The sequence below is a fragment of the Pteropus medius genome, unplaced genomic scaffold (genome assembly GCF_902729225.1).
Source record: "Pteropus medius unplaced genomic scaffold, Ma_sr-lr_union100, whole genome shotgun sequence".
NCBI classification, from domain to species: Eukaryota; Metazoa; Chordata; class Mammalia; order Chiroptera; family Pteropodidae; genus Pteropus; species Pteropus medius.
In genome coordinates, this window is record NW_024342474.1 from 1,108,412 (window position 1) to 1,134,592 (window position 26,181).

The following is a 26,181-nucleotide window of genomic DNA, read 5'->3' on the forward strand; positions in this document are numbered from 1 at the left end:
AGCCAGACAGGATCTCCTCGACCTGATTCTGAGAAGCCAAGGATGGGGGCAGCTGTGGGGTGGGGAGGCTGGGCAGAGCCTGATGCACCTCTATTCAGAACAGAGCCCCCCTACGACAGCGCTAGCCCCTCACCCTTTTGGGAAGAGCTGCCTCCCTGGGTCCTAGCACAGCTCAGAGCAGGTTGTGCCAGAACATGAACACGGGGCTTGTGCTCAGAGAGCAAGATTAATCTGCAGACAAGACGAGAAGTTAATCAGGTCTCCCACAGTATGATTACCTGGGGCCGTGAGCTGCCTGCCGATGGAAGCTGGGTGGAGGGAGACCCCAGTCTCAAAGCACAGTAAGCTCAATGGTGGAAACAGGGAAGAGGCAGGAAAGGCAGAGATTGTGAAAGGAGGGGGAGAGACATCCAGAGACAGAAACAAAAGCCGCCATTTGTATACTCTCAGAGCACAGATCTAAATTTTACTGCAAATAATAGGAGCTGCTCGTTCCCTAAAGGTAGACTCTGGGGTGGGAGAGGCTGCGATAAGACAGAGTCTATGAGGAAATACATACAAAGAGGGGGATGTTAAAGCATTATACAAAATGTTGTGTATTAATATTAGTCAGAGCCCACAGAAACGGGGACAATGAGATGGTGTGAGACAGAAATTGAGAAAAAATAATGACAATGACACAGAGAAAATAAATTAAGGCGGGAGGGAAAAGGGTAGGTCATAGGAATGGGAGAGTCTGGGTGGGGTAGCCTCCTTCTGTCAAGTGTCACCAGCTGCAGGCCCCAGCTGTGGACAATGTGATTAGCAAGACAACTGCTGGCAGCAGCCTGGCATCTCTGGTGTACGGAAAGGAAGGGGTGGGGCAGGTGTGATGTAGCTCTGTGTTGAGCTTGGGGGTGGAGGGGGTGATGGAGCCCCTGGGGACCAGGACCCTGCATTCCCTAGCTCACCACAGCTCACACGAGCCCTCTAGCCTTGGGCCTCTTTTCAGACTGAATCACCAAAGGATCTGAGTTTTCAACAAGGCAGGGATCCTCACTTCTTCCCTCTAGGGACACACTTAATGAATCAGCCCATTGGACACCTGCGACCTCAGTCCCATCCCTGCCCCCACCTCAGTCTCTCCAAAGCTCAGCCGGTCAAGGACCCAGAGACAATTTCCCTTCTTTTCCATTCTTATTATCTGTGTTAGCTAGCTCCAAGGAGCCTGAAGAAGGGGAAAGGGCACAGGGGACACAGGGGTGAAGGGAAGGGGTGGTGGAGAGGAGGAAAGGGCCTGAGCACAAGCAAGTAGTGATAAGATGGGGAACAGCGACCACCCACGCTAACCACACCTTTGGGAAATCACTTGTTTTATTACTGGGCAAAGAGGCTGAGGGTGGGAGGAAGCTAAGTTTGGAGAAAGGACTGGGAAGGTTTAGAAGAAAGGTCCTCTTCAAGGGTTCTTCAATCTCCAAGCGCCATCTCATGATCAGCGGGGTTAGACATGAGGTTCTCCCTCATAGGTGGGTGGGTGGGTGGGGCTGGTGCTGGTCCAGGAGGAAGAAACAGCAGTCTCTGCATTTGGCCCCCACTTTCTTACTATAGAGACTAGACAGTCACTTCCAAGCCACGACTCCCCTTCTTCTTGCAGCTTAGCTTGCCGTTCTCACCACCCTTAGGCCCCTGGATGACCTTGACAGCCACACTTCTCTCTTTGAACCTCACTGAGAACCTGGAGCGGGGAACAGACAGAAAGGCAAAGCTAGTGCCTGCATTCTCTACTCCCATATCTTCATGATGGCTTCCCCTCCCCTTCCTGAGGCAAGTACATCCCTCCATCCCCCCATATCAGAAGACTCAGGACCCCAGAGAACTTGTGTGAGGAGACTAAGAAGCTTCTCTCAGTCTACCCCCAACATAATATGCTTCACTTTCTGACTGCACAAATTTTCGTGGTCACAAGGACCAACAGCTTGGTCGTCTGCCCCAAGCCATTTCTCAGCCTCAGCTCATGGACTTACTGCTCAGCCACAGTGACTGGAAGCTGCTTCTGTGTGGTATCCAGCACCGCCTGGTACATTTTGGTCAGCAGTTCAACCACATGCTCGCTGACGAGCAGGAAGTCCCCCTTGGAACCCACCGATGAAATCTTAAGAAGGGGAAAAAAAGAATAGGAAAGAGATTTCAAAGGCCCAGAATAAGAGGTCTGGTCCCCATCACCTCCGGTCTGCCCTAGCCCTATGATGTCTATAACCTTCTCTAGTTTGAGGTCCTGCCCCCACCCAGTTCTGATACCTCATTCAGATGCAAGCCAAAAAGCCCATCCTTGAAGCTGGTGACTGACACCCCAGCCACACTGTCCAACGCAATGACAGTTTTGACCTGGGACTTCTTGGCATCTGTGAGAATTATGTGCTCTTTGGTAAGGAGGAGAATTCGAGAAGAAGTCTAGGGACAAAACAGGAAAGGGTGAGGAAAGGCAGGATCAAGCCCCACCCTTCCAGCCAGCAGCCTAGGCTCTGGATCAGGCGCGGAGAGTTCAGAACGCAGGCCTTCACCTTGCCATTGCCACGATTGATCTTCTGCACAGTCTCTGCCACCAGGATAGGCCCTTCCTCGCTGCTTTTCAGAGTCTGCAGCTTGGGGTTTCCTTGCAGCCCAATGTAGTCACCGCGGAATGGAATGGGAACACTGAGGATGCATAAAAAGTATGCAGTGGAGACAAAGTCCTTACCCTGACTCCCAAGGCCCTGCACCTCCCTCCACTGAGTTCCCATCCTAGCGCCCCTTCCCCCATTCGCCACCATATCCTCTATCACAGTGGTTCCCAGAGCACGGTCCAGGATCAACATTGGTAACCCCTGGGAACCTGTTAAAAAGGCAAATTCTTGGGCTACGCCCTCCAGACCTGCTGAATCAGAAACTCTGAGGAGGGAGTATAATAATCTGGGTGTTATCAAGCCTGCCATGAAGTTTGAGACCCACTGCTCTATCCCACCTGGTGAATATTCTCTTTGCTCTTGTTGAAACTGACCGTGCAAGGTCTGAGAGGCCCTCACCTCGGCGGGTATGCAGCCTTCTTGCCCTTGAATAGTTCACTGGCACAGAGCTTCTCCCTCAGGATCTCCACCTGCTTTGGGGACAGCTGATCCCGGAATTTCTTGCACTATGAGTGGAGAAGGGCAGAAGCTATGATCATGGAGGAAGAAGGCAGGGCTGGGAAGGGAGGTAGAGAGGACTCTGAGACATGGAAAGAGAGTGGCAGGGACTGGAGAAGAAGAGAGACAGAGGGAAAAGGACAGGCGCTAGACACTTCAGAGGGCAGGAGCCGAAAGAATGTTGGGAAGTAGGATGGGGTCCGAGGGATGCTGGGGGAGGGGGATGAGAACAATCCAATACAAGCCCCAGTTCGAGACAGGTGCTAAATAAGTATTTCCTGAACAGAAGACTATGCTAAGTGAAATAAGTGAGACATGAAAGGACAAATATTGTATGGTTTCACTTATATGAGATACCTAAAATATAGTCATGGGCACAACAACATTTCGGTCAATGACAAACTGCATATACGACAGTGGGTCCCATAAAATTATAATGAAATGAGAAATTTCTACCACCTAATGACACTGTAGCACACGCATCACTCATTTGTTTGTGATGTTGCTGGTGTAAACGAACCTACTGTGCTGCCAGTCATATACAAGTATAGCTCATGTAATCATGTAAAGTAATAATTCTTGATAATGGTAATAAATGACTATATTACGGGTTTATTTTTTACTAGGTTATACTTTTTATCATTATTTTGGAGTGTACTCTTTCTACTTACATAAAAAAGTTTGCTGTATACCAGTATGTCATGTTATGCTGGCAGCAGCCAAACACATCTCGCGTTTACTGTATCTCTTAATTGCATCATTTTATCTTGTCCTTGATTTAATTGCATGGTGTTTTATACAGTAACATGCTGTATAGGTTTGTTAACCAGGAAGAGCAGGATATACCGTACAGCCTAGGTGTGTAGTAGGCTATACGTAGGCTATATCCAGGTTTGTGTAAGAGCACTCGGTGATGTCACACAGCAACAAAATTGTCTAACAATGCTTTCTCAGGACATATCCCTGTCGCTAAATGGAGTATGACTCCAGCCAAATTCATAGAGATTATAGGTTCCAGGGGCTGGTAGTGAGGGGGATGGGGAATTATTGCTTAATCTGTACAGAGTTTCAGTCTCGGATGATGAAAAAAAAAGATGTAGATGGATGGTGGTGATCATTGTACAACAATGTGAATGTGCTCAATGCCGCCAAACTGCATACTTCGAAATAGTTAAAATGGTAAATTTTGTTGTGTATATTTTACTATAATTTAAAAAAGAGAAAGGGATAAATGAATGGGACTACATTAAACTAAAAAGCTTCTGCACAGCAAAAGAAACTATCGACAAGGTAAAGAGACAACCATCCGAATGGGAAAATATATTTGCAAGCAATGCCTCCAATAAGGGCCTAATATCCAAAATATACAAAGAACTCATATGACTCAATAACAACAACAAAAAAAAACAAACAATCCAATAAAAAAATGGGCAGGGGACCTGAACAGACACTTCTCCCAAGAAGACATACAAATGGCCAACAAATATGTGAAAAGATGCTCAACATCACTAGCTATTAGGGAAATGCAAATCAAAACCACAATGAGATGTCATCTCACACCTGTTAGAATGGCTGTTATCAACAGGACAAGTAATAACAAATGTTGCAGAGGATGCAGAGAAAAAGAAACCCTCACACACTGCTGGTGGGGCTGCAAATTGGTACAACCACTATGGAAAACGGTATGGAGGTTCCTCAAGAATTGATTTACCATATGATCCAGCAATCCCTCTACTGGGTATTTACCCCAAAGACTTGAAATCTCATATCTGAAAAGATATTTGCACACCTATGTTCATAGCAGCATTATTCACGGTGGCCGGGACATGGAAGCAACCAAAGTGTCCTTTGATAGATGATTGGCTAAAGAAGCTGTGGTACATATATACAATGGGATATTACTCAGCCATAAGAAGAGGTGAAATACTGCCATTTGCAACAACATGGATAGACCTCGAGATAATCATGCTAAGCGAAATAAGCCAGAAAGAAAAAGTTGAAAACCACATGATATCACTTATACATGGGATGTAAACCTAAAAGCAACAAATGAACAGGACAAACAAACAGAGACTCATGGACATGGACAATAGACTAGTGGTCACTAGAGGATGTGGGGGGCGGGGAGGAGGGAGGTAGATGGGGTAAAAGGGGTTAAATATGTTGTGACAGGAAGAAATCTAAATATGGGATGGGAACATACAATTCAATATGTATATATGCCTTACTGTTAAATTGTATGCCTGAAACTTACTGGATTTTGTTAACCAATGTCGCCAAATAAATAAATAAACAAATAAAATAAAAATAAATTAAAAAGAGAAAAAAGTGGAAGATGCAGAAGAGGAAAATCAGAGGGCAGAGAACAGAAACACAAATGAGAGGGGAGGTGCCTGGGCACCAGGAGAGGCTGCCCTAAGCCCCACTCACCTTCCACTGGTAGAAGAGCTGCTGTAGCTCCTGATTAGCTGTGCTGAAGTACTTGTAAGGGGCAGCTGGCCACTCTTTGTTCAAGATATTGGTAGACGGCAAGTTGTTCTTCAGCCCCAGTAGAAATTTTTGTACCTTTGTTGGAAGCAGGAGAATTAAGTTGAATGATACAAAGACCTCCCAATAAGCAAACTCACACCCAGATCCTGCCACTTAATTGGAGGAAGACCACTCATAGTGAGAAGCAACAGGTAGAGCTAAGGAGACGAAGGGTGTCAACTCCTGGATCTCTTTCAGCATGAAGTGTAGGCTTGAGGCTGGGCTTGAGATTGAAGGGAGAGAAAGATTCATTCCAAGCAAAGACCCTCTACCCTGAGTAGTGATATGGGAGGAACAAGTATGAAAGCTGGCCTCAATATTTTGCTCCTTAATCTTCCTATTCTCTCAGCTGACAGTTGCCTAGAGCCGGCTGCCACTGTCTGTTATTGGACAAGAACCAAATTTCCCTTCCTTTCTGATCAGTCAAGCACGACACCTCAACCTGGCATTCAAAGTCCTCTCCTTAGAGCCCAACCTCTTGTCACGGGATCCTCTGCATTACCCTGGCACACCAACCAAACAGGACTCCTTGCCATGCCCTCTGCCCAGCCCATGCATTATTACCAACCACTCTGTGTGCCTTAGCTCATGCTGCTCTCAGCTCAACTCTGCCAGCCCAGATTCTACCCATCCTTTCAGATACAGCTCGTAGCCTCTCCTTTCTTTGGCGCCCCCTAGCATTTTGTCAATACTTCTGTTTTTGTACTACTGTTTTTCCCATGGAAATCTTCTCCCTTTTCCAGACAATGAGTGCTTGGGAGTCAGTTTCCCAGGTCTTGAATTTTTTCACCATTCAACATTTATTGAGTGTGTGCTCTGTACCTGGCACTGTTCTAGGATGGAGACACAGCAGTGAACAGAGCAAACAAAGTCTTCATTCTCATTGAGGTTACATTCTACTGGGGGTGGGGAAGGAGATCACCCACAAGCAAATAAACATATACAATGTAATGCCAGATAATTATATATGTTATGATGCAAAAAAGCAGGCCTTGAGACCGGAATGAGTGCTAGCATATTCCAGAAATAGAAAGAAAGCCAGTGTGACTGGACTAAATTGAGCAAGAGGAGAGAAGATCAGAGAGATGGTTGGTCAAGAACAGATCATGAAGGGCCTTGTAGGCTGTGGTAAGGCCATAGGCTTTTATTAGGAGTGAAATGTAACACCATTAGAGGGTTTTAAGGGGAAGGGTGACATAATCTGACTTAAGATTTTTAAAAATGTAATACAATTTATTTTCTTATTTTGAAAGTTTTTAAACTTGCATAAAAGTTGAAAACATTACAATGAACATCTGTATACCATATATCCCTCACCTGAATTCATCAACTGATGTTAACATCTTGCTCTATCGGCATGCCCTTTAACACATGCGCACTTGTATATAAATGCATACAAACATATAAATACATACATGCACACGCGTATACCAATCTTCACTGCCATATCATCTTAAAGTAGGTTACAGATATCATGACGTTGTCCCCTAAAACTTAAGCATGTACCTCCTAAGAATTGAGACATCCTCCTACACAATCATAATTCCATCACTACATCTAAGAAAATTAACATTAACTAGACACATTCATTCAACAGCAATGCATACTCAAATTTCTCCTAATGCCCTTTATAAACTTCTAAAAATATCCTTTTTAGCTTTGTTATTTTTCCTGTTCCAGGATCCAATCAAGTTTCACCCATGGCATCTGACTGTTTCGTCTCCCCCAATCTAGCACTAGGACTCCTAAGTCTTTATATACCAGGGAATACCCAGCACCCTGTTTATTTATGGGATAGAATTATTAAAGGTATAGAAAATGACTTGATCTTGAGCACTTCCAAATTTTGGGAATTTTCATGAAAACTTTTTCTAAGACATTAGGATAAAAAAAAAAAATTAAAATAGAAAAAGGCAGAGCACTCAGTATATTGCCCCAGGAACTATCCAAGCTCTTTGCATCTTCCACTACAAAGACCTAGTGCACTTGGTTTAATCACTCCAGAGTCTCAAGTCCTTGGTCTAGCTTTGATTTAATTCAGTAAACACTCCTGAGCATCTCCCATAACACCCCATGTTCCAACTGATGTTGAGCCTCTAAGGGTTTTCGTTTTTTGATTGTTTTTTCTAGATCTGTAAAGTTCTGCCTTTCCCTATGCACCCCTCCTGCCCCCAGGGCAACCAGGGCCAGGTATGCCTGGGTTGTTCAGGCCTCTATTGGGGGAAGAGGGGTGAGCAGTCTTAAAACAGTGGTTAAAACTCTGGAGTCAAATAGTCTGTATCCCAGCTCTACCACTTACCAGCTGTAGAACTCCTAGCAGGTTATTCAACCTCTCTGAGCCTTAGTTTTTACCTATAAAATGAGGGAAAGAAAAGGGCCTACCTCACAGGGTTATTGAAAGCATTAGAGTTAATGCATATAAAGGGCTTAGTGCATCATTAAGTATTCAAAAAACAGTAGGTATTAGTATAAGTTATAGGGAAGGCAATGACAATATATCTACTAATCAGAAACAGTAGGGGAATCGATGCCTCGTGGCTCCCTGCATGCATCCTTCTGTAGGGGGTATGACTTAGTGAAATGTTGTTCTAAACCCAGCCTCTCCTGGGGTGATACTCAGCAGATGCCTGATAATATTCATGTGAAAGAAACGGTGGAAGAGGGGGTGGAAGAGGGGCAAGTCGTGAGCTAAGAGCAAAATCAGATTGCAGGTCTCAGGTATGCAGTTATGCAGCAAGAGGGCAGGAACTCTGAGAAGGCAGACACCCTGGAGCCAGCTGAGGAGAAGCCAGACAACAGAAGAGGCCTAGAGCTTCCCTGGGGAGCGGGGAGGAGGACACAGTGAAGGCTCAGGGAGTCAGTGGAGAGGCCCAGAGTCCCCATTTCTCCAACTGGCCAACAGATCCAGCCTCTCTGACAACAAAGAAGAGTTCCAATGAATGTGTCTTGGGTCTGAAAGAGCACAGTTATTATCCTAACAATGGGTCAAATATCAAATCAGCAGAGGGGAATTCTCATTTATCCCAGCCCCCTGTCCAAGACCTCTCTTTCTTCCTTCTTTTTCTCTGGCCTTTCCAAGGCTTCACTGGAAGTGCTGCTCCCTCTCTGTCTGATTTCCCTCCAACACCTCTCAGAAGCATCATTGCTATCAAATGGCTGTCTCTGGAAATCACCCGTCTCCGTCCCTGTTTTCCTCTGACTGGAAACTGCCAATAGTTTGAATGTCCAGGCCTGGTCCTGGCTTCTTCCTGCCCTCTCTGACCTGAGTCCTCCAGAATTAAGAGCCTTCCTGAGATTTAATTTCAGACTTGCCTGCTACAGTTTCAGAAGAGATAGAAGGGGCCTCGGAATGTTGGGTTAGTTAACGCTATATATGTCCTCACTCTGCTCTTCAGTGAGGCTCAGCCCCTTCAAATGTTCTTAATCACCCAGCCCCAGACTCTTCTCAGGTCTATTCACCATGGACCAGTGGGTAGGCATGCTGGGAACCCCTCCTACCACAGGGTTGCCCATAGTGTCTACTGAAGCCAAAATGTGCTCTTATTGTGCTCCTGGGCCGCAAGGCACTGGGGAGGGTCTGCTCCCTGTCCCACCTCTTCTTCTCCTAGGACTTAATTAAGTACATGCAGGTCAAGGAAGGTCTTAGGGGAAAGCTTGGAGTCACATCTTCTCAAACCCCACATCTGTTTCTTCCAAACCTGTCCCTTCCTCTTCAACCCCCCTCTTCCACCCTCAATACCCACCACTTACCATGCTCTTGTAGATGAAATTTGTCAAGGTGAGGGCAGCCCCTGACCGGAAGTATTTTCGATAATCCTTGCGGGCCTGGCAGGGACATACAAGAAAGGAGCTAAAGTAAAGATAGACAGTTAGACCCAGAAGATAGAAGGTAGACCTTGAAGAAGTTCTGCTTTCTCTCAACCACACAAACAGAGTAAGATAAAGAGCTGAGACTGTACCTGAAGAAATAAAGTCAGACAAGTTGGCAGTGAGGACACTCCAAACAGATGGCAGAGCTCTGCTGCGAAGTCAGAGACACACCCAGGCATATATACAGATCTCCCCAACACATATCCACAACTCTCAGACACACACGGAGCGGGCCCCGAAACACGCCTAGATACAGATGTGCCATCGCACTGAGGTATGTCCTGGGTGTAGGCAGGACTTGCTTTCTAATGCTTTTCCCCCCACAGCAGCTGGAACGATACAGGAGGAACCATTTGGGAGAAGGAACTACATGTGGGGAAGCAACCTCTCTCCCCTTCCCCATTACCTTCCACCCTCTCACAAAAGCCTGGATCAGCAATATCGACGCCTTTATCTTTCCATAGCGTTTCTTTTGCTGTAGAAAACAATGAGCCCATTAGAAAAACTCCATCTCCTGAACCACCTCTCCCATTTCCCACTCTATTAGAGTGAGGGGGTGGGACTTTAGGGGTAACTGGTACCATGTTGCCCCGAAACCAAGAGGAAATGAGGATCTGACTCTTGCGCATCAGCTGGTAGTAGGTGCGGCTGCGCCAGCCTCGGTATATCTTCTGTATGAGTGTGACCAGCTGGTGGATTCTAAGGTGCCTCTGCTCTTCCAGGTAGAAAAGCTGTGGAGAGGTGGAAGGGTAGAATGGAGATGCTGGCCTAGAGGAGTAGCGCTCTCTGCTCCTGTACCCCATGGCACCAGAGGCTCCCCTGCCAGTGTTTTATTCAAGCCTTTATTCCTTTATCGTCTTAGTTCATTCATTTATTCATTCATTCATTTAACAACCATCCACTGAACTCTAACTGTAGTAGGCACTTTGCTAGGATTTGGAAACTCAGACGCGAGCAGCGCATTGCCCCGGCCCTCAAGGAGTCCTGCTTCAGGCAGAGGCGCTCAGAGAGGGCCATGCAGGCACACCTGACTCCCAGGGCTCAGGACAGGGGGGGAACCCAAGGATTTGGTCCCCACAGTGAGAAGACTTCCTCTTCCACTATCTAGTCCACGTTACAAGTGCTTCCTTCCCCACCCAGCCTCTCACTCAGATGAGCTCTCCACTCTTCCACCTAGCACATCTGCCAAGCACAGGTGCGCTCTCCAACTCACAGTCTTGGGGCTTCTAATGAAGATCTTTGTCTTCCCAAAGGCTACCTCCTCTGAGTGTATGCTCAGCTCCTCCAGGACCTTCTCGATCCCCTCCCTACAGGAGCAGATGGAGAAAGCTGCTGAGAGGCAACACAGGGGAGGGCCGTCTCCCCCTTTTCCCTAACCTCTTTCACAATGGAAGAAGAGTTCAGAGCTTGAACAAGAAGACTTCAGAGTCTCTTCCCCCCCACCATAGATGTTCCCTCTCCCCGACTGAGTCTTACCTGTCTCCTCCATTCCACTGAGGCCAAGTGCTCCGGCTCAGCAATCGGTACCTTTCCAGAAAGGGCCTGTACCCCTGGCGGAAGGCATAGCCTGCACGTCGTACCCGCACGTTCTCTAGCAGTCCCAGGTACTGAACCTGGACTGCCACCAGCTCCGAGGAAAACTGACCTCGCTGCTGATGCTCATTGGGCTTTATACACCTGGTGGGAGATGAGGCAAGGCACCGGCTTCAGAAGCTTCATCTTTGCCAGTGTAACCCTCCTGGTTTCTACACCCCCATTCTGCATATATTCCCCTTAGATGAAAAATTTCAGAGGAAGTGGAGACATTGGCCATTCCAGTTTCACTCATTATTGTATGATCCCTACCAAAATCTGATGTTCTCCCTGCTACAAGATTCTCATCTCCTCATCTGGCTCTGTTTTCCATAAGGAAAGGGCCACTGATACCCTTATTCCAGAGACCCCCACACACGTGGACCTGTTCTACAGTGCATGGACCCTGCGCATGCCATCATGTATGTATCATGTTCCTCTGTGTGCCTAGCACATCACCTGATGTAATTGGGGTTCTTGGAATAAAGGTTCTTCATAAGTATGGCCACAGAATTCTTGAACTGGGCCCCAGCAGTTGGGGGGCGTTTGAGAGACGCCTGTTTGGGATCACCCTCAGGGAACAAGGACCGAAGGAGGGGATGCTGGGCCTTCCACATGGCCTGGGACAGGTCCCGGAAGAGTAGGTCGTTATTCTTGTCAATGAAGCTGTTCACGTTGTACATTACCTGTAGAAAAACAGCTATTGTCTGGAGAGCTCATGACCTTGTCCCAGCATTTGACCCTCCCAGTCTCATTGTGAAGTATTCCCTGTTCGCATCTCACCCCAATTCCTCCCCCATTGCCTTCAGCCTGTGCTCAGGCCCTAGTCTTGACCCTCCAGGCCTGCCATATCACCTTGCCCGCATAGTGGCTGATTCGGAAGCAGCTGAGGCCCATGGTGTGGTCATACTGGCGCTGCGCGTTCTGGGTGACTTTGCTCTCATAGTGACTATGCTTGGAGAAGAGCTGGTTCAGCTTTGCTAGGAAGGTGGAGTCACTGACCACCCCAGGCCGCAGGCACTCCTCATCCAGCATGGCCAGGATACCTCGCTGATTCTATCCAAGGGAACGAGATCAGCTCGACCTAGACCTGATCCTCCAAGATTTCCACATCCCCACTGCCACCCCTCTGCCCACTCATCCCTTGCCTTCTCTACCATGCTTACCAAGTGAGTTGGGTGGGTGGAGACAGGGACAGGGGAAGGATATTCAGGGAAGGTCCTGGAGATAAGAGAAGGATAACTCACGTGTTCAATAAGGTTACAGATAATGCCATTATCAAAGTAGTCCACCTTTTCCCATAGTATGCCCTGGCAAGGGGAGACATGACAAATTACAGGGCGTGGGTACAAAATAAGCCCTCAAAGACCTCACCAGACCCAGGTCCCCTTTCACCCACCCCACAAAGGACCATCAGAAAGCCCTATAGTTCAGAGGAATCCTTTTGGTGTGGTTTCTGTTTATGTCCCTATTCCTCCAAGGTTGATAGAGAATTTGTGGGGTGGGTGGAGAGACAGAGCAAGGGTGAGGGGGAGACAATGCAGAGAGCCCTATAGGTGCTGTAGGGTGAAGAGGGAAGTGTAAGATGTTGGATGAAGACTGGGGTAGGGATTATGGCACTGTGGGGTTGGGGGCGGATCCTCGAGTAAGTGGAAGGGCAAACGGCCACACCACTCTGGCAATGAACTAAAGAACCAAAGCACATAAGTAAGTTTATCATCAAACAACCAACTTAATTTGCTATATCTTCAAAGACCTACATTGGTGATTCTCAAATTTCAGTGTGCATCGCAAGTACCTGGAGAACTTGTTAAAACACAGATTGCTGCCCCAACCCCCCGAGTTTCTGATTCAGCAGGTGTGGGACAGGGCCTGGGAATTTGCATCCTAACATGTTCCCTGGGGATGGTGATGCTGCTGGTCCAGGACACCACTTTAAGAATCACTGATCTACATAATACCTTGGGACGATATATATTTTTTAAAAAGGCAAAAATGGTTGAGAAGCAAAAGACCCAAAGACAATCATTCTCAGCTTGAGGGATTTGCTGGGGATCAGGTTTACTGGCAGGATAGCTGCTAATCCTACCCAAGGGCCAGACCTCCCAGCTCATTCCCAGGTGTTACTGGAAAAACAAGACTTTCTCTCCCTCCTCCCTTACAGGTCCTTAGAGAATGCAGAGTAGAATTAAGTAAAGTTGCCCTCTCACTTCATTCCAAAAATGCCTTCCCCAACTGATTAAATGAATTATGATATCCTTACGATGCTATGGTCGCTGTAAAAAAGCATCTTTATATACTGATACAAAAAGATAGTTTGCTAATTTATGAAAACAAGGTATAGAACAGAGTGTATTCACTGCTACTTGAATAAATTTTGTGGAAAAATATATTTACAGATTGGTCTGATCACACATCAAAGACTTCTGGAGGAAGGCCCTGTTCAGGTGCCTCTAGATGGGGAGAACCAGGAGGCCGGGGACAGGGTGAGAGAGAGACCTTTCTTTATACACCTTCTTAAGCTTTTTGAATCTTAAAGTATGGAGATGTATTATCTATTTCATTATTTAAATTTTTAAAATAAACCATACAAACAACTAAAAAAGCTTTTCCACACATTACGACCTCATTGCCTGAATGCGGGAGCTCACAGGGAGCATCCCTAGGAGGGTTTTGATGAGTGAGACTCAGCCATTCACACTTTGCAGCAGATTAGCTCAATCAGATAGCCATTCTGACACCCAGCCATAGAGAACAGGGGTTTTGCTGAACAGGAGAAGGAGTGTGGAAATTCTGAGCCATAGGGCACTTCTGGTGAGGAAGACTGGGTTCAGGGTGCTACAAGAGGATAAGGGGAGATCAGCCAGGGCCTGGAGGAGACAAATGATTCTGAGACATTAGAGAAGAGCACACAAAGGGATGTGGTAGGGCGCCAAGCCCAGGAGAAATGTCCCTTCTAAATTTGGCTCACAGTAGCCATAGGCCAAGCACAGCTGTCACTTCACTCTTGTCAGGAATCTCTCCCTCAATACACACCCTTCCATCAATCTGCCTCCTTCCTTGCCTGGCCTGGAGTGGGAAAATGGAGAACTAAGGGGGTGGAGAGCATAAAATTAGGGCTTCTTGGTAATGCTAGAATGTTCAGTTGTACAAGGGAAACCTTTTGTCCTTTGTGTTCCCATCTGGGGACGATTGAGAGGAAATTGTGATCAAGGAGAAAGATCTGGCATGTGCCGAGAAGTCGTTTAAGAGAGGAAAAGGAGGAAGAAGTCTTAGCTTACCTCTCTCTGATATTCCTCTTGCTCCTCTTTCAGTGTTATTTCTGTGAACACCTGCTGTAGCTTCTCATTGCAGTAGTTGATCACAAATTGCTCAAAGCTATTATCCTGAGGAAGGTACACAGGTTAAAGAGAGATCAAAATGCTTCCTACCTTTCAGCACTACCTCCCTCTCTCACATCTGCCCCTAACCCTAGGGAAGCAGGGTATTGAGGTTAGACAAATCTCTCTTACCTCTAATATTTCAAAGCCGTAGATATCCAGAACCCCCATTACCTTCTTCTTCTCCTCAGTGTCCACCTGAAGAGGAGGAAAAGACAAATCTGCGAACAAGCCCCCTCTGTACACCAGACTAGGCCCTTCTACAGTGGATGTGATTGGAGCAAGAGATAAATAGAACTCGGGTGACCTTTGACCAAGCTGGAAAGGAATCGTTGTGATTTTATTTATCCTCTATATGCTGGAGGACAAGCAAAGAGAGAAGAAAGGAGAAAAGGGAAGACGCAAGTACATGCCAGCATGGTGCTCCCAGGGTATGACTAGAAAGACTTTGAAATCCTCTCACTAAAATAATCGTCTCTTATATTTGTAGAGCATTTTACAAAAAATTCCATGTTCTTATTTTATTAATTCTATCATAACCCTATAAGGAGTGATTATTCCCATTTTACAGATTAAAATATCAAATTTCAAAAGGACTAAGCATTTACCCAAACTTAGATTCAAATCCCACTTTACCCTCCAGTAATAGCTTCTAAACTGATGGCATTGTCATATACATAATTTTTAAATAATAGCTCTATTTTGATCTAATTCATATACCATAAAATTTACCCTTTAAAAGTATACAATTCAGTGGTGTACAACCATCACCACTACCTTATTCCAGAGCATTTTCATCATCCCCAAAAGAAATCTTGTACCCATACCCATTAATAGTCCCTCCCTATTCCCCTCTCTCCCCACCCCGCCCCTCAGCCTCTGGTAACTACTAATCTACTTCCCATGTCTATGGATTTGCCTGTTCTTGATATTTCTTATAAATGGAGTCATACAAAATGTGCGTGGCCTTTCATGTTTGGCTTCTTTTACTCAACGTTTTCAAGGTTCATCCATGTTGGGTGTTTATCAGTACTTAATTCCTTTTCATGGCCAAAAAAATATACCATTGTATGGATACATCACGTTTTATTTATTCATTCCTCAGTTGATGGAAATTTGGATTGTTTCCACTTTTTGACTCTTATGAATAATGCCCCCGTGAACATTCGTGTACAGGTTTTTATGTGGATATCTGTTTTCAGTTTGCTTGAACATATAACCCAGAATTGCTGGGTTATATAGTAATCACGTACATAATTTTACCTGAGCCTCACTAAACTTGTGAAGCAGGTAGGCATTAATGTCCCATTTTCCAAATCAGGAAACTGAAGTTCAGAATCTTTGTGAAACTGAAAGGCCACACTGGTGGTAAGTAGCAGAATCAGATAGTCAAACTCAAAAACCAGTGATGTTTCCACAGCAGCACACTCTTAGAAAAAACTGTATGCTACCCTCATCACCATTACTCTGTTCATCTCAGAACCCAAGGTATAGGGCTGATGACCATGGCAAGAGAAGCGGGGCAGGCAGGAGAGTATTGAGGGAAGAGGGCAAGCTCTCACCTTGATACTCTCGTTGATTCGATTCACTATCCAGCTGAAGAGGCGGCTATAGATGTTCTTAGCCAGAGCATCCCGAGCATACTGAGCCTACAAGGTGGGGCCAAGTTGGTTAGTGTGGCACTCACAGAAAAGACTTCGAATCAGCCCCTTCCTTAAGGCCCCTTACCTGGATGACATTCAATGCAGTGACCACCTTTTCTTTAGCAGTTTCCATGGTCCTGGAGCACAAAGCTCTCTCTAATTCCTCTGAATTCAAACCCACCATTTCCCCAATCTCCTGAACACCTGGAGTGATGAGGAAATACAACATGGCCTGAGAGAGGGCTTTCTCTCAGGGGAGGGAAGAAGGGCTAATAAGTAAAATTGCTGGGAGACTGGTGTCCCTGGGTCTTCCTGGGGAAGTCCTTGAAGCAATCCAGAACATGGCTCTGGAGAAAGCTCTGGGGAGGAAAAAAAGGGAGCTCTCGGAACTTTGCATGCAGTATCTACGTTAATATGAGAATCTCCTGAAATAGGTGTAATTGTCGCCATTTTGCAAAATATCAGCTGAGGCTCGGAGAGGTCCCACAATCTAGGTCTATCAAACTTCAAAACCTCACTCCAATATGCTTACTGGGAGTTCTCAATGAGCATGTTTGGGGAAGAACTCAGGAGTAGGCGAAGTGGGACTAAATCAGAGTGAAGTCGATTATGCCGGAGATCGTGGAAGAACAGATGGTAGGAGATTCAGGGAGCTGGGTGGGGGCTCTGGCAGGATGGTGCAGACCTTTCCCATCACAGATGCCACTTGCTGATATCCCACTGGCCTGGATCTCATCTGACAGCTCCACGTTCCCCAGCTTCAGCACTATGGCTGTCACCTCTAGCACCCATCGAATCTCCTCCTTCGAGAACCCAATCACAGTCATTGCACTCTTAGAGAGAAAGCAGAAATCAGAAGCTGAACTGTGGTGCCAGTCCAGTGCCTCCCTTCTCAAAGCTAGAGCCTGGGCTCAGGGGATGGCCTAAGGGCCCAAGCCTACCCCACCTTGGGAACCCACCTGGACAGCTTTGAAGTTGGAGGCGTCGTCCATGCCATCTACTATGGACACTTCCCGGTTCAGATAGGCATAGCCACTTGTATCCTGCTCGAGCTTCAGAGCCTCTGGAAGGGCCAGCATGCAAGGAGAGAGGTAGTTCATGGGCTCTCTGGAAGCCTCCAGCTTTGACCCTCATATCCCTTGCCCTAGGTTCGCTCATTTGCTTATCCAAAGGAATCATTTTTTTTGTTTTGTTTTAAGTTCTTCCTTTGCCTCCTTTGTTTTGGGATCATTAATTCCTAAAACAGACTCAATTTTTAAGTGGTATTTAGGGTTTAGGTGGTCATGATTATTGGTGTTTTCCCCCAACTTTTATGAAAGAAAAGCATCATTGTACTCTTCTCCCTACCCTCAGGGTTCTAAATAATAAAAACAAATACGTGAACCCTCCACTTTGCTAAAGTCTCTGTGGCTCTGGGAGGAAAGAGAGTGAGCACATATCTCCCATCTGCCTCAGCCTCAACCCCGCAGTCTCGTTGGTGCATTCATCATCTGTTCACTAAGCACTGACAAAGGTGCTATGTTCCCCAATCCTGTTACTTTGGAAGGTTTTCTCTGGCATCGTGGGGCTGAGCCAAATGGCTCTCTTGTGTTCCCTCATGGTGAATCTCTAGCCCAGCCCCAATCACATAGGCTAGGTTTGTTTGTTTTTTTCTCTCTCCCGCAGATAAACAACTTGTGTTGGGACTGTTTTTCATCTTCATATACTGTGCGCCTGGCTGGCATGCAGCACCTTTTTCTTTTTAAAAAAATGAATCAGGGGAATGGTCAGTCGTTTACCTGAGATGGGAAAGAGTGGGTTAATCATGGAGCTTTAAGGATATCAATTAACTGTTGTTCAAATGGTTTGAGAATCAGGAAGTGTCTCTCAAACTAGAATTTAATGGCAGCTTCCCCTGAGACACCAATTTTGAAACTGAAGCTTGCTAAAGGAGGGCATCTAAACGGAGAATGAGTCAGAAATGCCCTGGGATGATGACATTAGGGTGGCCCCACCCAGACTCAACTTAAACCAATGAGTGACAGAATCAGCCAGAACAAGACACTAGTGCCTATGATTCAGACAAATTAAACACAACCAAGACAATTAAGCCAGGAAGGAGGATGAGCTCTTGAACCATAGAGATCTCCCAGAGGCAAAAAGGAGATGGATACAAGTCCGGCATAGAATAACCAGAAATCAAAGGGACAGGTCTTTGGAGGACAGACACTCACAGTGCTCACAGCTAGAAGGGGGAATGGGAGGCAAACTCTGAAAGGATCTCTCTCAAGTCCCACCAGACCCTGCAGTGATGCCCACCCAGAGCCACTCTGGGCCAGTACAATAGCATTCAAGCTGGGATGGGCTCTTCCTCAAGAGAAGGCAATGTGCTCCATGCCTTCTGCTTCTATAGCCATCTGCAAGGGCCTATTGACACTGATTTCACTGTATTGAGTTATACTTGTTCATACATCTGCCATCCCTAGGAGACTGAAAGCTCCTCAAGGACAAAGTCCATGTCTTACTCGACTCTATATCCCTAGAGGCTAGCACAATGTTCAATCACAGTGGGTGTTCAAGAGATGTTTGATGAATGAATGAATGAATGAATGAGCGATTGAGTGAATGAGTGAAACCTACACAGAACTACCTAAAAAGAGGAAATCAAAAATAGGGTCCTGAGTGAGGCAGATGTAGAGCTACCAATAAAGTCCCTTAAGTTGATGACAGGAAAAGATGGTAGATGCAAATGAGTGTTCCATTTTTGAAGCCAGCTTGGGGAAAAAAATAACCCAGGCAGGACAGGGGAATAAGAGCAGTGAAGAGGCAAGTAAAGCTTATTCCTAGCAATAAAACCCCAGAAAAGGAAGAGAACACAGAGGTCATGGGATTTGTTTCCAGCAATGGTGGATGAGATTCAGAATGAGGAAAGCAGGAAGAAGTCTGAGGGTCTCAAGGGAAGAGGGCTTCAGGGGCCCAGAAAGGATTGAATGGAGGTTGGAGATGTTCCAGGGCAGGTGCATACTCAGCAGCTGTGTATCTGCTCCAGCCAGTAGCTGATAGAAGATGTGGAAATTCCTTTCTCCTTTGAGCTGCTTCACCACTCGGGATTTCTCCAGCAGATCTGGCAGAGAATTATAAAATGTTCTGAGGGTCTAGGAGATCTCTCAGCTTCCCTCCAATTCTGCCTCATCCCTGGTGTTCCTAGTGGTTGGTAAGTCTGGTAGTCTAATGTTCCTCCTACTTACGGTAGCAGATTAACAGAAAGGGACACTGTGGGGCAGGTGGGAAAGAGAGGCGGTAAGCAGAATGAGGAGACACGTACAGTTTGTGATGACGCCACCGAGGGGGGATCCCTTGAAGTCAAATTCAATATCCATGTATTTTCCCTTCAGAGACCAGAGAGAGAGAGAGACTTTGCTTCCTCCTCTTCTCACCACTCTGTTCAGGAGGGGTCTGTGCCACATTCCTCCCTCTCAAATCCCTACACCCTCTCCTCCCAGGCCCAGGGAGATGTTCACTCACGAATCGAGAGGAATTGTTGTTGCGAATGGTCTTGGCATTGCCAAAAGCTGCAGAGATGAGGAGAGGGGCAGTGAGGTGGCTGAGGGAAGAAGAGGGACTCTAGAGAAGGAAAAGCAGGAAGGTCTTCCAGTCATTGTGCCAATCTCAGTTTTTTCAGGCTAAATGAGAACAGTGGTTTTGGAGCACCAGGGAAGAGAGTCCGGGGATGAGTGGCTCTGGGGATGGCAGGGAGGGGAGGGGAAAATTCTCACCTTCCAGCACTGGGTTTGACTGAAGCAGTTGCTCCTTCACAGCATTCACCTGCTCCCCTTTCCCACAGACGGCCGCCACATAAGACATCACCAGCTTGCTAGCCTCTGTGCAAGAGAAGCCCTCACATGGATCCCCAGACCACCCTCCTTAACTTCCTTCATTCCAGCACCTCGGACTCCTCAGAGTCAGAAAAACCAAGAGGGAATTTCAGGGGCAGGGGAGGGACAAGACTAGGCTTGGCTTGGAAAGCAAGAAGGGGGTAGTTCCAGTGGTGATTCACCCAGCCAGGTGCCTCACCAGTCTTCCCGGCTCCACTCTCGCCTGTGATGAGGATACACTGGTCTTGGTCCCGGTACCTCAGTGACTGGTATGCCACATTTGCCAATGCATAGCTTGCGGGGAGGAAGTGGGTAATGACTACTGTGGGGACAGTCCAAGACACCATCTTTCTCTTGATCCCCAGCCTCCAAATTCACCCACCCTCCACATCTGGACCAGATTGAGGCAAGTGACAGGCCTAGGAAGGGGCCTCTAGAGGACCAGGAGAAGAAGGGGCAGCTGGAGAACATCCTTCAGGAGAAAGGCTAGAGGAAATGAGGATGTCTCATTGTCAGGAACATCCATCACCATCCCTTGGTCCCTCTACTCACATATGGGGCTTCAGCTCATAGAAGGTATACTCCTGGTATTTGGCAATGAACTCTGGGCCATAGATGGGCAGCTGTTGGTAGGGATTCATGGAGACCACGACATTCCCAATGTAGGTCTGGAGCCGAAGAAGAAAGAGAAGGAAATGAGCGGGGGTAAGGGTCAGGGGGCAGAAGGAGTGGGAGCACGTAAACTCTCTAGCCACACACCCATGGTCAAGGGCACCAATACACACTCACATAAATCTCTTTGTTTTCATAGCGCAGCTTGAGGTTCTTGAGCAGAGACTCCTGCTCCAGGGGTTCCAGGAGCACAAGGTCTTCCACCCCCACGGAATCTTCCCGTAGAGTCATGTTCAGAATGACTACTGATCCTGGGAGTAGAGTCATGTTCAGAAGGGCTACTGATCCTGGGAGTAAGGCGGGCAGTTTGCTGATGTCTGTTCAGCTTTAGAGACTAGTAACCGAAGGGGGGAAGGTAGAAGGACCTAATAGAGCCTTCCTCTCTCCTAGTCCTGGCCCTAGAGAAAGCCCCTAACCTAGGAGAGGTCTCTGGACTAGCCTAAGCTAACTGTGGAAGGCTGCAGAAAACTCATTGGGAGGTGAGGGAATCCTCTGCTCCTTGGATTGGGGCAGAGGTAGGACAGGACCACCTGCCTCCGACCACCAGGGTAAGGAAGGCACCTCGTAGGTAGTGGCTGGAGGAGCACAGTTGTGTTTGCAAGAAGGCTGGGGAGGACAGGGCAAGCAAAACTTTGTGCCACAGCCAGGCATCAAAAGCTCTCCCCGCTCCTACACTGAGGCCTTGGCCAGGGTCCAGACTCCCTGACCATTTGTCCCCAGTTCTCCCTCTCAACTCCCTACCTCCCACAGCTCCTATTTCGGTCACTCAATCCACTCATGCCCATTTCAGCGTTCTCTCCTCCTCTTTCATTGATACACTGAGATTCATTTTTTAAATGGGGACAGATGAGGTGATAAGTTTGAGGGCAGAGGCAGGAGTTCCTCCATAAAAGATTGGAATACCTCAAAGAAAATGAAAGTGAGATTTGTTTCCCAAAAAACAAGTAGCTGTTGAGACCTCTGGATGTGCCTACATTTTTGTTCCTATTTTTCTGCTTCCAGCTTTTATACCCATTCTTGTAACCTGACAGGGACTTTGCCCCAGAAGGACACACCCAGATTTTTAGTAGCTGGTGGGAATGGTCAAGGAGGAGCAGAGTTAAAAGGGCAGAGAGCATTGTGGGGCTCAGCCCCACGCAGAAGACACATGGCAGGTATTCCATAAGGTGGAAGCCTAGCCCTCCCCAGTCTTTCCTGTGGGACTGAGTAGGTGAGGTGGCCTGGTACAGGACAGAATTATCAGTACAATGGTCAATGCCACTCCCTAACAGGAATAAAACAGCCATATCGTCCTCTTCTCCTGTACTGCTGAACCCGGGTGGGGCAGGGGAAGGAAGCAGGAATGGTAGGTGGGGCAAAATTCCAGTCAAGATGGCAGAGTAGGTAAATGCTGTGCTTGTCTCCTCTCATGACCACATCAAAATTACAATCAAACTATGGAACAACCATCATTGAGAATTGCCTGAAGTCTAGCTGACTAGAGGTCCTGTAACTAAGTATATACAGAAGAAGCTACTTGGAGACTGGTGGAAGGGGCAGAGACTCAGAACAGAGTTGGTCCCACAACCATGTGTGGCAGTTAAAAATTAGGAAAGAGGAGGCAAAAAGGGGACATGGGCTGCCTTCTCCCTTCACTCTACTTTCCCAAAGCTTCAGAAAAAGAAAGCACTTGTCACTTCCTGGAACACACGTGGAGGGAGCAGTAACACTGAAATAGCGATCTCTAGCAATCATGTAGTAATTACCACAAGCCAGATAGGGCTCTAAATATTTTACATATATTCATTCATTTAATGCTTACAATATCCCCATGAACTAGGTACTATTATTATCTCGCATTTTCCAGGTTTTTTTTTTTTTTTTAAAGCTGTTGGCAATCTGGCAGGGTAAGGACAAACAGAACAGGGCTGGGAGAAAGCATCATCTTTGGATTTGGATTTGAGGAAAGTGAGAATGTGATTGGTTGGAGGTAGGGAAGGGGAAAAGGAAGCAGACCCCCAAGGGTACTCCAAGATGTAAAAAGAAGAACAGCGACAGGTCAGGACAACACTCACCCAACACTGGAACTAGGGAGTAACTTCACTGTCCCTTGAAGAATGATGGATAAAATCCCAATTTGATAGGGAGGGGTCATAGGATGTCCAGGCCCCAAAGGTGGAGAGATGACTTTGTTAACAGGAGCTGTCCATGGTGTCAGAGAAGCCAGAAAAGAGATCGCCTTCCTCTTGCCAGTGTCCACTCTTCTGACCTTCCTCTGTGCTGCCTCCTCTAGCCACGGTTCCCTGTCAGTCAAGCCAGGAGAGGCCAGAGACTGCTGCTCAGCACAAAGTTCGAAGCTGTTCCTGGTGAGGGTGTGGCTCACTTAACCCTTCACAGGCATGAATCCCTAGAGGGAGACATTTGGTCACAGGAGAAAATGCCCTCTAGGTAGTAAAGGGTATCTGGCTGGCCTTGGCTGAACAGCTAACATAGAGTTCTTGCTCCATTACCCCCAAAATTTGGAAATGAGAGCAGGAGCTGAATTTAAAGCCAAGGACAAGCTTTTCCAAAAAGTCAGGAATTTGTCAAGGAGGAAGGCAGGCTTGGGTATCTGCCTAAAGAAGAATCAGTACATCCCTCAAAACTATACTTCCTACTTTATTGAAAGTCTGGGGGTGTCAATGACATTATTTGAAGAACTAAGCAGACAATATCCCCAAATTCTTCACTTCCCTCCCACCATGAATCAGACCCTATCATACAAATCTAAAGACTAAAGTTAGTAATAACCCAACACTTATATATGCATCAGTTTCATTGAAATCCCACCTGTATCATCATCGCATTGAATCACACTGCCCTGTGAGGTAGGCAGTGCAGGTACTCCATTAAAAAGAAAAAGTAGGGGCAAACATCAGAGAGGTTACACAATATGCCCATAGTTCCGCAGACAGCCTATAGCAGAACCAGAAACAGAATGCAGCTTCTTGACCCTGTTCACCATAGGTTCCAGCCCAAATCCTGGTATTTCTCATTTTAATCCTTCTTTTGTGCTAGGATACTGAATAAGCCCCTGAGATGCTGTTTCCTGGGCACTAGCCCAGTTGGAAATATCTGCCTTCGATAGACAAGAAGCTTATAAAATCCTATTTTCCAGGGTACCCCCTCATCTACCTAAGAAAATTCCTAAACAGCAGACTCCTTCTGCCCACCATCCTCCCTCCCAGGCATCACAAACAGCAAATTAAGTAATTACAGACACTTTGCTGAAAACCGAGACTTGATTTGTCGATTCCCAGTCACGGCTGCTTGGTTCAAGGTCCAAACTCTATTGCTTTGCAGAAGCACTCTGCATAAGCTTGGCCTATCAGCAATTCCATTATCAACCTGCCCTTACATAATTTATTGATCTACTATATATATACGAAGGGGGGAAAAGGAAAGGAAAAGAGAAAAGGCTAAGTGGACATGACATCAGAACATAATCCTATATACAGGTAGAGCAGTATCACAGTGTCAGAGGCAGAAATGACAACAGATCGCCTCTTTTACAGTGGAGGAAACAAATAGACCTAGAGTAAAAAACCACTTTCCCAGGATCACATCACTGCAAACCTGGAATAGTTGAGACCAGAACCCAGGTCTCCTGTTCCCTACGCCAGGAATCTACAGCTGCCTACAACTGGGGTTTATCTGTGTCTATCCATTCACTCATTTATTGAGTGCCTATTATGTGCAAAAGAATTGACTCCAAAATGAGATGGCAACCTCAAGCTTAGAATGGCATAAACAATGGCATAAACATCACAGCTAGGGTGACCAACAGTCCTGGTTTGTCCGGGACCTGAGATGAGTCCTCTGGACATAGAAATTTGAGTGCTAAAACCAGGGAAGTTCCAGGCTAACTGGAATGAGAGTGGGCCACTCTCAATTAATAAGGTATGAAATGCACATCCAAGTCAGCTGGGATTCCAAGATCTGTCAAGGCATTCCTGAGGTGGGGAGAAGGCATGGGGGTGATGCAGGATTATGATCTCCTGGTTACCAGGCAAAACTGAAGCAACTGGAGCTTACTGGTCCTCCTCCAGTCTGACTCTGAAATCCCCTTCTTCTTTGCCCCCAAGAAAATTTCTAGTTCATTTAGGGGCCTGAGGGAACTTTTTAGAGTGATAGAAATGTTCTATACCATGATTATGGTGGTGGTTACACAATTGTCTACATTTGTCAAAACAGCAAATTTAAAACTGAAGAATTTTATTATACGTCAATTATACTTCGATAAATCTAGCAAAAAAAAAAATCTAAATTATTTAGTTCTGATTTCTGAGAGTTGGGAGGCCAGCAATCTGATTAAACCAATTCACATTCATTAGTCCTCCCAAGGGTATTCAGTTTTTAAAAGATGTTACACATTAAAAACACAGAATTTTTCAGATACGATAAAGATATTTGGTGGTAGAGGGTCTTCTTGACTCTTGCAAATTATCTGGTGTAAGTACTCTGATCGAGTACTTACTATGTACCAGGCATTAAGCTAAGTGCTTTAAATTCTTGCTATTATTCAAAGGGAGATCCACAGACCAGCAGCATCTGAATCACCTGGTGGTTTATTAGAAATGCAGAATCTTGGGCCCCAACTCAGACTTATTGAACCAAAAGCCTGCATTTTAACAAGCTCCCCAGATACTTCCTATGAATGTTAAAGTTTGAGAACTACTTTATACATCTTATCTTTTTCTTTATCCTCACTAAAACTCTATGATGTAGCATATCAGACAATTATGCTTTAAGTTTTTATTACTTTAGCCTTTAATGATCACCTGTGTCTCCTACTTACCTAGCAGTTAATAGAAGGGAGAGGAAAAAAGATGCCACTAGTGTGCATTAATCTACATAAATTTACATATGGTCCACATCCTCTTCCTCCAATTTCACCATTTTTGAAAAATGGATAATGGATTTCCATGTATTCTAAATAACCAAGGAAAAAGGAGACAGGTACAGAATTAATACAAATGCTATAATGGATTCCCAAAGAAAATAGCCAAAACATAAAAGATAGAAGTTACCAGACTTCTACTACAGAAGCTGTGCCTAGACATAATTGAGGTTTTTATTCCATGGCCCCTAATGCTCATGATAGCCTTGCTCCCTCTTCCACCCTACATAAAGCTCTTGGCAGGCATTTTCAACTGGATCCATGGGTCTTCCCCTAACCCCAGTAGAGAAATAAAACAAATACTTTATACCATTAAAAAAAATTTAAAAACTAAAGTACAGAGTTAGCTCCCTCGACCAGCAATATCCTATACGTTGTTTTTTCTGAGACAGCACAGTGGTACTATCTGCTACTCCTGCAAGAATACCTCTTAAATATCTGGCATCCTGGAAAATCACCCAGTCCAGAAATGGAAGTGGAGCAAGAAATACCCAGGACGGGAAGCGGAGGTTAAGCAAAAAAGGAAAATAGATGGCATGCTAAACCATCTCATTAGAAAGATAAAACTGAGGAGCTAATTGCTGATTACCTGAAAACAAGAGA

General features: G+C 46.1%; 1 protein-coding gene across 2 annotated transcripts; it reads right to left on the minus strand.

The window, feature by feature from the left end:
* Positions 1 to 1,316: 1,316 nt before the first annotated feature.
* On the minus strand, positions 1,317 to 26,089 carry MYO1A (myosin IA). Of its 2 annotated transcripts, XM_039865742.1 has the most exons (29): positions 25,477 to 26,089; positions 22,715 to 23,046; positions 20,778 to 20,911; positions 20,541 to 20,656; positions 20,188 to 20,282; positions 19,890 to 19,994; positions 19,639 to 19,685; positions 19,439 to 19,502; positions 19,139 to 19,237; positions 17,094 to 17,197; positions 16,820 to 16,967; positions 16,220 to 16,338; positions 16,054 to 16,140; positions 14,624 to 14,689; positions 14,393 to 14,497; positions 12,359 to 12,421; positions 11,967 to 12,167; positions 11,571 to 11,797; positions 11,016 to 11,216; positions 10,753 to 10,846; positions 10,121 to 10,270; positions 9,946 to 10,014; positions 9,420 to 9,494; positions 5,571 to 5,705; positions 3,042 to 3,148; positions 2,541 to 2,673; positions 2,278 to 2,430; positions 2,004 to 2,131; positions 1,317 to 1,714 (listed from the first exon to the last, which is right to left on the minus strand). In XM_039865742.1, exons 3-29 carry the CDS (start codon positions 20,889 to 20,891, stop codon positions 1,591 to 1,593), a joined length of 3,129 nt encoding a protein of 1,042 aa, XP_039721676.1. In that variant the 5' UTR covers positions 20,892 to 20,911; positions 22,715 to 23,046; positions 25,477 to 26,089; the 3' UTR covers positions 1,317 to 1,590. The 2 variants fall into 2 exon arrangements, with proteins under 2 accessions (XP_039721676.1, XP_039721677.1); XM_039865743.1 differs by lacking the exons at positions 20,188 to 20,282; positions 20,778 to 20,911; positions 22,715 to 23,046; positions 25,477 to 26,089 and having other exon boundaries at positions 1,318 to 1,714.
* Between the last annotated feature and the right edge of the window lie 92 nt (positions 26,090 to 26,181).